Here is a 16,897-nt window from a genome sequence, read left to right as displayed (position 1 = left end):
AATGAAGAGAAAGATTGAACAGGGTTGTATTTTTCTCTTGCTGTCATCAGAGGTGGTTTGTATTCGTTGAGTAGGGGTTACCAAGGATGTAGAGTGATTGAAAGAGTGTCATATCGTGGAGATTTTAGAGGTTATTTCAGTCCATGTTTCTGTTGTTACTCCGGAATGGGGTTAAATACCAATAATCACAGGCCATGGCCTTGTGAATTATAAGGGCTACTCAATGTTAGATGTACTAATTCATCTACATCTGTGTGTGTGTGTGTGTGTGCGTGTGTGCGTGTGTGTGGACGTGTTTAACTATTAGTAAACAAACTACATTTGAACAACTGGGGAAATTTTGTTAGTTCCCACGAGGTCAAATGCTATTTCTAGGGGGTTTAGGGTTAAGGTTAGACTTAGAATTAGAATGATGTCAAGGGTTAGGGTTAGTAGCAAGGGTTACACCATACTCAAACTGGCCGCACGCGTGCGCCATCGTGCCAAAATTGATGTTGTGCCCCCAAATGCGATCAAGACACGCAGGTTAAAATATCAAAACAAACTCTGAACCAATTATATTCATTTGGGGACAGGTCAAAAAGTATTAAACATTTATGGCAATTTAGCTAGCTAGCTTGCAGTTGCTAGCTAACTTGTCCTATTTAGCTAGCTTGCAGTTGCTAGCTAATTTGTCCTATTTAGCTAGCTTGCAGTTGCTAGCTAATTTGTCCTATTTAGCTAGCTTGCTGTTGCTAGCTAATTTGTCCTGGGATATAAACTTATGTAGTTTATAGTGAAATCGACAACCAACCGAACTCAGTTCATATTTCAATCACCCACGTGGGTATAACCAATGAGGAGATGGCACATGGGTATCTGCTTCTATAAACCAATGAGGAGATGGGAGAGGCAGGACTTGCACCGTGTTCAGCGTCACAAATAAAACGTATATTTTAGTGCTTGGGAACGCAGACGCTCGTTGGCGCGTGCGAGCAGTGGGGCGTGCAATAATTTAATAACATGTATGTTTAAATTTATTTTGCAACGAGCGCACGCGATGTGAGCGGTGTGGTCAGCATGTTAGGGTTAGGAGCTAGGGTTAGAGTTAAGGCTAGGTTTTTGGGTTAAGGTTATGGTTAGGATAAGAGTATGGGTTAGGGTTAGTTTTAAGTTTAGGTTTAGGGGTTAGGGAAAATACGATTTTGAATTGGACTGAATTGTGTGTCCCCACAAGGTTAGCTGTACAAGACTGTGTGTTTGTGTGTGTGTGTGTGTGTGTGTGTGTGTGTGTGTGTGTGTGTGTGTCTGTGTGTGTGTGTTTCATCACATGAATATAGAATATAGATGAAGTCTGTACTGTTTGTGTATGTCTGTTTTAATGAGATCACAGTCTAATGACGTTAGAAATAATACGACACTAGAATTCCCATGGTTTTGTGCCATACTATTTGTGTCCATATATGTCGTCCACACCGTATGCTGATCTTCAACACAGTCCATTTATCTCTGACATGCTAATGTATTCCAATTTAAGTAATGAATATAAAGCAGCCATGGGATGGTCGCCACGTTGGTTGCTAGGGGGGCTTAACAGAAAATGACACCAGCATTGAGCAACTCCTTAAGGCAGTCTCCTTAAAGAGAGATATGGGACAGGCCTTTAATGGAAACTCACCATGAGCCTGATCAGATTATAAAATGATGTGGAACACCTACTGGAGATTAAAGATTGGCTATTACGTGCTCGGTTTACACAGCCCATCCCCTCACGTCCCACTTTGTGTCCCACTTGCTCCTGATCCCGTTATGTGTGACTGTGACGTCCCCTATATCAGGCATTGTTTAAAGGCCTGTGAAACATAAGGAACATCATATTTACATTTACTATCTATCCCTCTCTATCTCTATCTCTCGCTCTCTCGCTCTCTCGTTCTCTCGCTCTCTCTCTCTTTTGTTCTCTCTCGTTCACTCGCTCGCTCGCTCTCTCTTTCTCGTTCTCTCTCTCGCTCTCTCTCGTTCTCTCTCTCGTTCTCTCTCTCGCTCTCTTGTTCTCTCGCTCGCTCGCTCGCTCTCTCTCTCTCTCTCTCTCTCTCTCTCTCTCTCTTTGACATTGTCCCCCAATGTCTCCTCCCCCATAATGACAGTGTTATGACTAACATCGCCCCCAATATTATAAAGATAAAAGACGCAACCTACTGCAAATTCACTAGAGGCGTCAAAATAACACAAAATTTAGGTCATGAGTAATTATTAATAAATTCTGCTTTTAATGGAAATAGTGATGGCAAAGGAAGTGGAAGAGGATGAAGATCCTCTGAATCCTTGCAATCTTCCTTATTTAAATGCAGGTTATCCTCTGGAAGCCTGGCACGTATAATTCAGTCAATCTGTTCAACTGCCCAAGCCCAGCAGTGTGCGCGAGGCACCCATCCAAGTTTACAATCCAGCCATCCGTCATGTTGATAAGTGGACCCATGTCTGGGTGTCATCTGTCACATGTCTCAGTGGTTGGTGTTGCTAAGAGCCTCCTAGCTTCCCAGAACGGAACGTCTGATTCAGCTCAGTTTAAGCTGTTGTTTGAGTGATACCAGCAGGAAAGTAAGTGCTCTCCAACACAACTGGTGGTCTGGGTCTTTTTTGAGAACAGTTATCCGGGTGTTTGATGGAAAGTGACAGCCATTTATCACCAATGGAGGGACAGGGTTCACCGCCCCCAGACAAGATGGCTGTCACTCACGGAGTCTCAGCGGAATGCTCTTTCAGCTGCTTTCAGACAAAGTGGAAAGCTCACACCCCTTTAGCACTCCTCACCTGTCAGCAGCATATTGTTTGACTAACAGGACAAAATAAATCCTGCACTGTCCACTTTGTACGGTCTGATAAGCCCGCATTTGTAGTCACAGTTGCAGAGAGGCGGCCTGTCGTCCACAGGATACACAACAGGCTCTCACATCTTAGGTACCATGTTTGGATACTGTCAGCCATTTCAGCCAAAGGGGGTCAGCCAAAGGTTTCCACAAAATAAATAACCCGTCCTTCAGGAATCACACGTTACTGTATAGTCTAGAGAATGATGGAAACAAGGTGATGGAGTACAGTAACTCTCAGATGGATTTTGGCTAGACTTTTTATTACCATACTGTAACAACAGGACATAGCTCTCTGTCCATGTGGGGGGGTGTATTTCTCATTGAGTGGATTCACTTGTCAACGTACAAAGAGCCTCATTCCACTGGTACTGTATATTTCCCTTTCATCACATAAACATTGTCTCCATGGCGTCAACAGATCATCATGTGCCGTCTGAGCTAGCTGGGCTCCTCTTCACACGGCTTGTTTCAAAGGGCTAAACCTTTTTAGGGAGATGTATTTTTCCCTAAATGTTTGATTGTGATTGATTAAATGTTGGCGGATTTTTTGGTTTAGTAGTTAGTTAGTTAGAATTGTGATGTTTTGATAGTGTACTTGACAAGTGTGTGAAAGAGTATTTATTTAGATTGTTACTGTGTTGTTTGGTCTGTTCTTGAGCAGAGGGTTAGTACCCATTGAGATGGGAGCATCCTGAGTCTCTGTTTCTAGTTGAGATAGTTGGGCTACTTCTGCCACTTCTAGCCGTGTTTCCAAGGCGATGTGGTATATGAAGTGTATCTGAACAGACAAATATATCGCCACATTGTATACTGAGCAATTTGAAGTGCCTTATTACTTATTACCCATTCTTATAATTGCTCATTGATATTTAAATGGATGTTTTATATTTTCAGTTGATGAAATCTTTGTGAGATGATGGTGCAATTTAAGGTGACAGTCATAGATGTAGAAAAGCACAAGATCATCTAAAGTCTAAAATGTTTATTTTCTCCTTCGTTGTGGTCGTAGAAGGCATAGGTTTTGTAAAAGGGGGAAAACGTATCTAATTCATCCCTGGAGGTTTGGAGGGTACTTTAACGTGTGTGTGTGTGTGTGTGTGTGTGTGTGTGTGTGTGTGTGTGTGTGTGTGTGTGTGTGTGTGTGTGTGTGTGTGTGTGTGTGTGTGTGTGTGTGTGTGTGTGTGTGTGTGTGTGTGTGTGTGTGTGTGTGTGTGTGTGTGTGTGTGTGTGCAGGGATGTCATGCACCCCAAAAATGTATGTGAAGACGGCTGGGGGTGGTCCTGAGAGGGGCTAATTTGACATTTTTCAAACACCTGAAATAGCTTTTTTTCTGCAGTCTAGAGACATAATAATTATGCTTCATTATATGTCAAAATGTGTCTATTGTTCTGCATATCTACGCATACCTCTTGAGCTGTCTGTATCCTCCTTACTGGTGGTTCTTTTTTTAAACAAACTAAATATGCTTCTCTGCATCTCTGCTAAAATCTGGGTAAAAGATTGAAAGGAATGTGAGTCTTATTCAGTACATTTAGTAATTGCTTGCTTTTCTAAAGTCTGCCAACCTTGCCAGCAGGCATGCCAGCTAAGATAGTAAGACAAGCTAGCTACTCGAACTTGATTGCCTGAAGTGGCTTCATGGTAGCTATTTATGCGGTCGGGAGATTGGGAACCTATCTGGGCTAAAACCAACTTTATAGAATTGCTAGGTGGCTAGTAGTATTACAGAGAAAACAACGACAACCACACACACACACACACACACACACACACATATATATTAATGAATTAAACAGGACAAATCTGAGGGGGGCACCTGTCTCTATGCCCCCTATGGGCATGTCTGTCTGTCTGTCTGTCTGTCTGTCTGTCTGTCTGTCTGTCTGTCTGTCTGTCTGTCTGTCTGTCTGTCTGTCTGTCTGTGTCTCTGTCTCTGTCTCTGTCTCTGTCTCTGTCTCTGTCTCTGTCTCTGTGTCTGTCTGTCTGTGTCTCTGTCTGTCTGTCTGTGTCTCTGTCTCTGTCTGTGTCTCTGTCTCTGTCTACAAATGAATGTGTGTGTGCTTTGCTTTGCTCTATAAGAGACCCTTAGCATGTCAAAGCACCAAGTGGCATCTGTAAATAAACACAACCCCATAGAAACACAAGCCACGCATTGCGTTCAGGGGGGTAAGAAACACTAAAGGATTCAACAAACAATTGTTGCTTCTGTCCTCACCTCACATTCCCTGTTTGAAAAGTGTCTCAAAAGCAAGTGGCTTCCAAAGACACACTCTGAAAGATAAAGATTTACAAGACAAACATTTATTTTTGCCTAAACACATGTAAACACAATGTGATCCTCATACTGTACATTTTGTATCACGTTTTATAAAGCTATATCTATTATATTGTTGTACAAAATCTAGAATTGAACAGTGTATCAGTATGTGTTAGATGAGTACTGCATCCAGACTGAACATGTGTTTATTGGAGTGACAATGCAACAAATGCAATTCTGAGAGAACGGACCACTGCCGTGTGACATTTAAAACTGAACTAAAGTACACTCAACTGTCCCACTTAACTTTTTTTTTTCTCTGTCCCATGTTTGGGCTCTGTGAGACTGACGATCAGTCGAAGAGGAGAATCAAGTGGTAACTTGCTGAATCTGTAGAGAGAGAACCCCATAACTGACAAACAATGAAGTGCTGATGATCAGCCAAGGGATGTGTGTTCGGCATCCATTTTGTCTCAACTTGTAAATGAGTGATGAGTGAAAAGGGACACAGACTGACCGTAGGGAGAAACTGTGAGACCAGCTGCTACAACATGCAGTGTAGTATTGGAAACATCTGGCCCTCTTCCAGATATCTGGGGGAATTGTTATTGAAACATATTCAAAGTCTCGAGGGAATGAACCATTTTGAACCATTGTAGGTGTGACTTCACTGAAATATCTCTTCAAATGGACAAATGGAATACAAATAATGAAAACTTATATTGTGGAAAATGTATATACAGCAGTGTACACTCTTCCAAAAGGGTTCTTCAGCTGTCCCCATAGGAAAACCATTGTTGGTTCCAGGGAGAACCCTTTTTGGTTCCAAGTAGAACCCTCTGTGGAAAGGGTCCTACATGAAACCCAAAAGGGCTCTATCTTGGAACCAAAAGGGTTCTACTTGGAACCAAAAATAGTTCTTAAAAGGGTTCTCCTATGGGGACAGCCGAAGAACCCTTTAAGGTTCCAGATAGCACCTTTTTTTTTCTTACGAGTGTACAGGGGGTTAAGTTTTCAGTTGCGTCAGTATGTAAATCGAATCATTGTGCTCTCATCCACTGTGCCTCATGGCTCCTAATACGGTCGATATAGTGTCTGTTTAAAACGTATTATTTGAATTGTATATATCTCTATAGTATACATTATATGTAATTTGGATGAGGTACAGTTGAAATGTACATTAGTCTACACATGTTTAATAGCTATCTGAATATTCCCTTCCCTTCTCACCCTCCCTTGTCCTAATATGATACTCCCTCACCCCTAATGTACAGTAATAATGTTAATGATTTCCTTTGCGCCATTAGTTGATTGTTTAATAGTTCTGGACAATGAAGCTGAGTGTTAATATCACTGGCCACTCACTCACTTATGAAGCTGTAAAATATTAACCATATTCAGTGGATTTATGGAGGCGTATTCATTTTTTAAATCAATTCAAATAAAATGTATGAAAAATGTTTCGTGGCATTTTGTGTCCAGATTATTGAAATGATAGTGGTGTGGAGAAATGTATCACTTGGTAGGTTGGAATTGGAAATTGCACACATTAGCTTTTTATTTAGCTTTCATATTAAGCCTCCATAACTTTATCTGAACATGAAATTACTTCAATCAGGTTGAGTAAACATCACACATATTTGGACATCATTTCAAACTTTATTTTTTAATGTAATCGATAATTAGGACAGGTCAACTCCAGTTGTAAACTACAATAACAGTTTTACTCAGAGTTCAACTGGAGAGCGGGGGAACTACAAAGTGAGGTATAATAGCAGGAGAACCAGAACTAATACTGGACACAAGCTCTTACACACCAACAGCTGTACAGAACATTAGCTAATTTATACAGTCATCTGACAAAAGTTTACATCTTTCACTGTAGATAACATTAGAAAAGTAATTTCCTTTACATCAATGAGTACTTATGTGTCTTATTAATGTATGCCCTCAAAAACTGTTAGAAAAGTTGTTAGCAATTTTGCTGTTGAGGGCACCAGCAAAATAACCTTTAAAACCCCAGTAAAGGCATGAGGTTTTAACTTTAAGCTGCTTTAAATTAAGACATGCAAGAAATTATTTTTTATTTGAGTGAGAATCGTTTTGTCACCTCAAACAAAAAGGATGTTATGTAATATGAACAAAAATCCAATTTTATTTAGACTTTCCAAAAATGACCCTGAAAAATGTTAAGGTAAGCATTTTAGTAAGAAATGCTTAATTTCTATTATTCACGCAAAGTATGAAATCGCCTACAAGATTTTCCTATGAGAAATTAGGAAAGAAATACATTTTATCACTACTATCCAACTCTTTGTTGTGTAGCTGCTACAGGCCCCTATAAACCTACAGGACAAACAAATAGGAACCATGCTGAGATAGGGCAGTATAAACATCAACTTCCATTTCCTGATTCCCATGATGCACCTCTAGTCCATCGTAGTGCGCTCCCTCTTCTTCCCATCCCGCTTCGGCTTCTTGGCATCTGCAAAAACAGGTGGGCATCAGGTTAGAATCTACATCCATACTGTCACTTACCCTGCAGTCAGTCGTGTTGTTAATCCTACCGCTGGCCTGAGGACTGCAGGTTTACTGTGCATGTGAACAAACATGAAAAGTGCTTTATCATCGTCCCACAAGAGTGGCTTTAGTACCTGACAGCCATGACAGGAACCACAGTCCATACCCCAGTCTCTGGTCTGATGAACAGGAGCAGCATACCCCACCCTCCATACATATATTCTGCTATCTATCTGTCTATCTGTCGATCTGTCTGCATGTCTGCTTGTCTATCTGCCTTCCTGTCTGTCTGCTTGTCTGTCTATCTGTCTGTCTAATCTATCTGTCTTCCTGTCTGCTTGTCTGTCTGTCTGCCTGCCTATCTGTCTGTGTGTCTGTCTGCTAGTCTGTCTGCCTGCCTATCTATCTATCTGTCTGCCTGTCTGCTTGCCTGTTTGCCTGTTTGCATGTCTGCATGTCTGTCTGCGTTTAGAAGAGCGTGAGGGGGAAAGTAAACAACAAGGAAAAGGCAGGACTTATCTAAAGTCTGTTTCCCCCAGGAGCTCCTATCATTGTAGATTACAGGGTGGGATGTTGTTGGTGGGCGGTAACAGACGTGGATGTCAACTGGCTAATCAACACCTGTTTGTTTTGTACCTGATCTAAAGCAAGTTCCCACCTGCCACTAATTTAAGGTCCTCCCACGTCAGTTTGTTGATGAAAGCCTTGCCATCCTCTCCAGCTAATCTGAGAAAAACATCCTCAACATAAAACATTGAAACACTCCATCAATATTACTGTACGTTGCTGCTCCACTGCAACATATTAGAACGATCCAAACTGGATTTAAATTTACAGCACATGAATCGATATATTCACCACCAATGCAGCATTAGCCTATATGCAGTACCAAGCCAAGTCATATACTGTACCAAGCCAAGTCATATACTGTACCAAGCCAAGTCATGTACTGTACCAAGCCAAGTCATATACTGTACCAAGCCAAGTCATATACTGTACCAAGCCAAGTCATATACTGTACCAAGCCAAGTCATATACTGTACCAAGCCAAGTCATATACTGTACCAAGCCAAGTCATATACTGTACCAAGCCAAGTCATATACTGTACCAAGCCAAGTCTAATGCAGTACCAAGCCAAGTCATGTACTGTACCAAGCCAAGTCATATACTGTACCAAGCCAAGTCATATACTGTACCAAGCCAAGTCATATACTGTACCAAGCCAAGTCATATACTGTACCAAGCCAAGTCATATGCAGTACCAAGCCAAGTCATGTACTGTACCAAGCCAAGTCATATACTGTACCAAGCCAAGTCATATGCAGTACCAAGCCAAGTCATGTACTGTACCAAGCCAAGTCATGTACTGTACCAAGCCAAGTCATGTACTGTACCAAGCCAAGTCATGTACTGTACCAAGCCAAGTCATGTACTGTACCAAGCCAAGTCATGTACTGTACCAAGCCAAGTCATATACTGTACCAAGCCAAGTCATATACTGTACCAAGCCAAGTCATATACTGTACCAAGCCAAGTCATATACTGTACCAAGCCAAGTCATATGCAGTACCAAGCCAAGTCATGTACTGTACCAAGCCAAGTCATATACTGTACCAAGCCAAGTCATATGCAGTACCAAGCCAAGTCATGTACTGTACCAAGCCAAGTCATGTACTGTACCAAGCCAAGTCATATACTGTACCAAGCCAAGTCATGTACTGTACCAAGCCAAGTCATATGCAGTACCAAGCCAAGTCATGTACTGTACCAAGCCAAGTCATATACTGTGCCAAGTCATGTACTGTACCAAGCCAAGTCATGTACTGTACCAAGCCAAGTCATGTACTGTACCAAGCCAAGTCATGTACTGTACCAAGCCAAGTCATGTACTGTACCAAGCCAAGTCATGTACTGTACCAAGCCAAGTCATGTACTGTACCAAGCCAAGTCATATACTGTACCAAGCCAAGTCATGTACTGTACCAAGCCAAGTCATATACTGTACCAAGCCAAGTCATGTACAGTACCAAGCCAAGTCATATACTGTACCAAGCCAAGTCATGTACTGTACCAAGCCAAGTCATATACTGTACCAAGCCAAGTCATGTACTGTACCAAGCCAAGTCATATACTGTACCAAGCCAAGTCATATACTGTACCAAGCCAAGTCATGTACTGTACCAAGCCAAGTCATGTACTGTACCAAGCCAAGTCATATACTGTACCAAGCCAAGTCATATACAGTACCAAGCCAAGTCATATACTGTACCAAGCCAAGTCATATACTGTACCAAGCCAAGTCATATACAGTACCAAACCAAGTCATATACAGTACCAAGCCAAGTCATATACAGTACCAAGCCAAGTCATGTACTGTACCAAGCCAAGTCATGTACTGTACCAAGCCAAGTCATATACAGTACCAAGCCAAGTCATATACAGTACCAAGCCAAGTCATATACTGTACCAAGCCAAGTCATGTACTGTACCAAGCCAAGTCATATACTGTACCAAGCCAAGTCATATACAGTACCAAGCCAAGTCATGTACTGTACCAAGCCAAGTCATGTACTGTACCAAGCCAAGTCATATACAGTACCAAGCCAAGTCATGTACTGTACCAAGCCAAGTCATATACAGTACCATGCCAAGTCATATACAGTACCAAACCAAGTCATATACAGTACCAAGCCAAGTCATAAACTGTACCAAGCCAAGTCATATACTGTACCAAGCCAAGTCATATACTGTACCAAGCCAAGTCATATACTGTGCCAAGTCATGTACTGTACCAAGCCAAGTCATAAACTGTACCATGCCAAGTCATGTACTGTACCAAGCCAAGTCATGTACTGTACGAAGCCAAGTCATGTACTGCACCAAGCCAAGTCATATACAGTACCAAGCCAAGTCATATACAGTACCAAGCCAAGTCATATACTGTACCAAGCCAAGTCATATACTGTACCATGCCAAGTCATATACAGTACAATAAGCCATCAGCATTAAACATTAACAAAGTCATGAAAATATTGAGGAATCATTTGCTTATCCTTCACATGCCCTTTAATAATCTATGTGAAACATCCGATCAGCATTGGAGCATTAATGTGAAGAATGTGATGATAATCAGCATATAAACTATTGCAAATCATCCCGATGCTAATCTTTAATCCCTGATAAACAAACAATGCAATCCATCGGTAAATACAGAAGTAATGATTCCTTGCTTGTATAGAATTGCCAAATCATTAATAAGTGGGTATAAATGAACCCGTTGTAAGGGTCGATATGCATCAGGCCAATGTACAGACCTAGAGATGACTCATGAATCGCAAGTGTCTAACTGATTGGTGATAGCCTACCAGATGTTGCCTGTGCTACCAAAATGCATAATGTTTGTCACTAGAATCCTCCTAAAATATAATGCTGACATCAATGCCCCAGGGACCTGCTATCTGATCTATACATTTCTTATAAGCACATGTATTGCAATTGTCACGGCCCCTCCTCTGCAGTGCATATTGTGGACAAGCCGAGAGAGTTCTGTGAGTTTGGAGATTGGGATGTGGGTGTTCATACAAAAACACAGAAAATTGCTCCTCGCTCCATTTGTTTGGCCAGTTTTAATTTGTTTAACTGTGTTTTTGCCTGTGCCTTTGTCAGCACATTTGGCTCCCTAGGGAGACAGAGAGAATCACATTCCCTCTGCGAGCCCCTTCTGTGAGATTGGAGCTCTCACCATGCCGGAGTGCTTTCTGCTGCATAGGCACATTACTGTGTACTCTCTCCGCTCTCATTTCTGCCACCGCACTTTTGACACAGGCTCATAATAATCAGAGCGGCTCTGAGAGATTATGTTTTGAACCGGGATGCCATGAAACAGGCTGAGTGCAATAAAACTGAATTCAGTGTCTGAATGGGCTGTCTCGTACACAGAGACACAACGACACAGCCCTCCTCAGGGGAATGATAAACCATCGCCGGCCCCAAAAGAACTCCTCGACGGCAGCCACAGGGTTTTCATCTCTATAAAGCCTTTTGTTTCCCCGCAAATCATCTCTGACATTCTCCGCTCCCCACTGTGGATCCCCTGCTCATTGTTCTGGGTAAGGAGGGAGGAGAATAGGAGAATTCGACAGGTATTCATAACGTTTCATTTCTGCTTCATTTCGGTCACTCTCTGTTTTCCGGCCTTTCCATTTCATTCCGTGGGGCCCATCTCTACCTGAGGTTAGACAAGGGAGAAGATGACACTGAATCTCAGATCGCTCCCTCGCTGCCTCGCAGCATTGTCTCCTCAAGACTATGGGCCTGACAGATGTTTTCTCCATCGCTCCTGGCAGCAGCAGACAAGGTGGCTGTTTAGAATTGTAAATATGACTGGGCGGATATGGTGGCCCCAGCCGGAAGTAGGATAGTCCCTCGCTCTGTAGCCGGGGTTCATTACAAGTCCTCTGATCCCTCCTCTGTAACTCTGCCTGGCCTGGAATCCCCTTCCAACACACACACACACACACACAGAGGCAAGCGCATACACACACACGCACACACACACACAAACATCGTCAGCCTCTCTGTTTCCCAGTAACCCCTTAGCTTACCAGGGCTTATCTGTCAAATGGCAGACATGGGAAATCATACTCTCAGATAGCAGGTCTTTCTTTTCAACTCTCTCCATTCTTCTTCTCCACTGTCATCCCTCCCTCCTCCTTTCACACTGTGGTTCTCACCCTCCCCAGGGCAGTAGGCCCGACTTAAAACAGGACTGGCCTCCATCACACAGGATTCATTTGGGAGTATATGATCATTCATACAGGTACAGTGCTATGCAGTCCTGTACATGTGCTTGCGCGCACGCACACACACACACTGTATAGAAATTCCCATGAAATGTTAATCACTGCAGAAGTAATGTTATTTCTGTGTGTCACCTTGCTATTTCTGTCACTGAAATACATGTCCACCGAAGAAATACACCAACACAAATATGATTTAAATTTGGATCAGATTCCTTACACGTGACATCCTAAATAGGCTTTGCTCGGCTTATGTGAACGATATTGTAGTTTTTTCGAGAACCATTACCCAGGCCAGGGGTTCCACTCCACTGTCAATCTGACATGTTTTTTTCCGTCACAGTGAGATTTGTCTTACCAGCTTTTTACCCTTTTGATTTCCCAGGTTATTAGGAGGCGATGGAAACTTGAATTGAACCCAAAATCCCAATCAGATTGACAGGATTGCGTGTTTTTATCTGTCCTCGACCAGGAAAACTGTCTTAACCGTTAGCTGCCTGCCTGAAACACAATGAGGCTCTGGTCCAGTCGCTCCTGGAGAGTCTGTTCTGTTCTGGCACACCCTCTCATACAGCAGATTACTGTCAGGGCTGCTGCCAAATCTACGCTGATTCCAGTTTCACACTCTCAACATATCACCACAGTAGCCTACTTCTCAAAACGCAGTCAGATTGGACATAATGTACACACTAGCCCCATGAGTCCTTTACTGGCAACATCATGCAGCATTCATTCTATTTTTAACAACTTCTGCTCTCAATTGATTGGTTTTAACAGTGGGAGTCATCAGCTAAATAACGGACAAGTGGGAGTTGTTAATAAAGCCTTTATGTGGGGAAAATATATGGAAATCTGTGTGTTGGCCTCTATATGTTGGTAATATTCTGTCATTGTATTAATGATGGAGCATTGAACTAAAGCATTCATCTGATTTACTTTCGGAACATTTTGTAAAGTTTGGACATGAGGTATACATCTAATACAGTGAGGGAAAAAAGTATTTGATCCCCGCTGATTTTGTACGTTTGCCCACTGACAAAGAAATGATCAGTCTATAATTTTAATGGTCGTTTTATTTGAACAGTGAGAGACAGAATAACATCAAAAACATCCAGAAAAACGCATGTCAAAAATTGTATACATTTATTTGCTTTTTAATGAGGGAATTAAGTATTTGACCCCCTCTCAATCAGAAAGATTTTTGGCTCCCAGGTGTCTTTTATCCAGGTAACGAGCTGAGATTAGGAGCACACTCTTAAAGTGAGTGCTCCTAATCTCAGTTTGTTACCTGTATAAAAGACACCTGTCCACAGAAGCAATCAATCAATCAGATTCCAAACTCTCCACTATGGCCAAGACCAAAGAGCTCTCCAAGAATGTCAGGGACAAGATTGTAGACCTACACAAGGCTGGAATGGGCTACAAGATCATTGCCAAGCAGCTTGGTGAGTAGGTGACAACACTTGGTTATTCGCAAATGGAAGAAACACAAAAGAACTGTCAATCTCCCTCGGCCTGGGGCTCCATGCAAGATCTCACCTCCTGGAGTTGCAATGATCATGAGAACGGTGAGGAATCAGCCCAGAACTACAAGGGAGGATCTTGTCAATGATGTCAAGGCAGCCGGGATCATAGTCACCAAGAAAATAGTTGGTAACACACTACTGCAGCGCCGGCAAGGTCCCCCTGCTCAAGAAAGCACATATACATGCCCATCTGAAGTTTGCCAATGAACATCTGAATGATTCAGAGGACAACTGGGTGAAAGTGTTGTGGTCAGATGAGACCAAAATGGAGCTCTTTGGCATCAACTCAACTCGCCGTGTTTGGAGGAGGAGGATGCTGCCTATGACCCCAAGAACATCATCCCCACCGTTAAACTTAGAGGTGGAAACATTATGCTTTGTGGGTGATTTTCTGCTAAGGGGACAGGACAACTTCACCGCATCAAAGGGACGATGGACAGGGCCATCTACCGTTAAATCTTGGGTGAGAACCTCCTTCCCTCAGCCAGGGCATTGAAAATGGGTCGTGGATGGGTATTCCAGCATGACAATGACCCAAAACACACGGCCAAGGCAACAAAGGAGTGGCTCAAGAAGAAGCACATTAAGGTCCTGTAGTGGCCTAGCCAGCCTCCAGACCTTAATCCCATAGAAAATCTGTGGAGGGAGCTGAAGGTTTGAGTTGCTAAACATCAGCCTCGAAACCTTAATGACTCGGAGAAGATCTGCAAAGAGGAGTGGGACAAAATCCCTTCTGAGATGTGTGCAAACCTGGTGGCCAACTACAAGAAACGTCTGACCTCTGTGATTGCCAACAAGGGTTTTGCCACCAAGTACTAAGTCATGTTTTGCAGAGGGGTCAAATACTTATTTCCCTCATTAAAATGCAAATCAATTTATAACATTTTTGACATGCGTTTTTCTGAATTGTTTGGTTGTTATTCTGTCTCTCACTGTTCAAATAAACCTACCATTAAAATTATAGACTGATAATTTTTTTGTCAGTGGGCAAACATACAAAATCAGCAGGGGATCAAATACTTTTTCCCTCACTGTAACAAACTGAATGGCAAAAAATATGTTATCTTAAACACGGTTTGATGAATGATGAATGCCAATGTTCATCAGCGCATTGAATGAAGTCGTTAGACAAACAGGGCTAACTGTGACTGACCTAAATATTGAATATGCACTTTCATTCTATTAAGATACTCATCTAGTTCATTGTATCAGACAGGTGAAATTAACCAAAACGAAATACATTAGAAATCTATAATGTCTGTTGGGCGAATTGCCAACTAAAACCACCATCTGCAATCCTCTATGTCATGTTCGGTGACCATCTCAGTCTCACTGCTTTACGTAATTGAAAGAGAAAAATCGATGTTTCTTGACGTCTCATATTGTCTTCTTTAAATGGGTGAGTCTAGATGTCTACTGGCAGTTACTGAGAGAATGCTGCATTACATTTTCATACTTGTATTTACCTTAGTTCACCCGAGTTGAAGACTCACTCCCACTGAACTTTTTAGCCTCAGTGAAGGGGCTAATTCCACCATAGTGGAGCTGGATAAAACATGAATCTCTGACAAGTCTAGTACTATCGCAGAATGAATCATTTAGAGGATGTGGAGTCTTCAGCAGGATGTCATCGGTGTGAGCTGTGAAAGTACTGCCAAATAATATGCTAATAAATATACGTTAGCAAGGTTAAAGGATGAAAAATGTGGACTGAAAGTGGCAACGTGCTTTAAATATGAAGCATAAAGGGAGCAGGTGAAAATTGTCCTTTTCTGATGGTTTAATTAACCAAACGTAATATCAACTTCCAACGCTTCCGCACATTTATGGAGATTCACTCTCCAATGTATTGACTGTTGTGTTTAAAATGGATCCTTTAACTTTGTGTTTTGTCCTCAACCAACCAGGTACAGTACCAGTCAAAAGTTTGGACACGCCTACTCATTCAAGGGTTTTTCTTTATTTTGAATATTTTCGACATTGTAGAATAATAGCGAAGACATCAAAACGATGAAATAACACATATGGAATCATGTAGTAACCAAAAAAGTGTTAAACAAATCAAAATATATTTTATATTTGAGATTCTTCAAAGTAGCCACCCTTTGCCTTGATGACAGCTTTGCATTCTCTCAACCAGTAGTCACCTGGAATGCATTTCAATTAACAGGTGTGCCTTGTAAAAAGTGAATTTGCTGAATTTCTTTCCTTCTTAATGCATTTGAGCCAATCTGTTGGGTTGTGACAAGGTAGGGGTGGTATACAGAAGATAGCACTATTTGGTAAAAGACCAAGTCCATATTATGGCAAGAACAGCTCAAATAAGCAAAGAGAAACGACAGTCCATCATTACTTTAAGACATGAAGGTCAGTCAATAAGGAACATTTCAAGAACTTTGAAAGTTTCTTCAAGTGCAGACATAAAAACCATCAAGCGCTATGATAAAACTGGCTCTCATGAGGGCCGCAACAGGAAAGGAAGACCCAGAGTTACCTCGGCTGCAGGGGATAGGGGCTCCCGAGTGGCACAGAGTCTAAGGCACTGCATCTCAGTGCAAGAGGCGTCACTACATACACTGGTTTGATCCCGGGCTGTATCACATCCGGCCGTGATCGGGAGTCCCATAGGGCGGAGCTCAGAGTTATCCAGGTTAGGGGAGGGTTTGTCCGCGGTAGGCCATCATTGTAAAATAACACCTCCAGGCTGTGTAAGGGCTATTTGACCAAGAAGGAGAGTGATGGAGTGCTGCATCAGATGACCTGGCCTCCACAATCACCCGACCTCAACCCAATTGAGATGGTTTGGGATGAGTTGGACCGCAGAGTGAAAAAGAAGCCAACAAGTGCTCAGCATATGTGGGAACTGCTTCAAGACTGTTGGAAAAGCATTCCAAGTAAACTTGGTTGAGAGAATGCCAAGAGTGTGCAAAGCTGTCATCAA

At 42.2% G+C, this 16,897-nt stretch overlaps 1 protein-coding gene across 1 annotated transcript in view; it reads right to left on the bottom strand.

Moving 5' to 3' along the window:
* Nucleotides 1-6,749: 6,749 nt before the first annotated feature.
* Nucleotides 6,750-16,897, bottom strand: part of LOC139378505 (pleiotrophin-A-like) — a 45,826-nt gene continuing 35,678 nt past the window's right edge. Inside the window, exon 5 of the mRNA XM_071120729.1 lies at nucleotides 6,750-7,595. Coding sequence (XP_070976830.1) covers nucleotides 7,540-7,595 — 56 coding nt within the window. The 3' untranslated portion in view covers nucleotides 6,750-7,539. The remainder of the gene's footprint in view (nucleotides 7,596-16,897) is intronic.

This window comes from Oncorhynchus clarkii, chromosome 21 (assembly GCF_045791955.1).
Source record: "Oncorhynchus clarkii lewisi isolate Uvic-CL-2024 chromosome 21, UVic_Ocla_1.0, whole genome shotgun sequence".
Taxonomy (NCBI): domain Eukaryota; kingdom Metazoa; phylum Chordata; class Actinopteri; order Salmoniformes; family Salmonidae; genus Oncorhynchus; species Oncorhynchus clarkii.
Note: the sequence above shows the minus strand (reverse complement) of the source record. Positions and strands in the feature narration are given on the sequence as shown.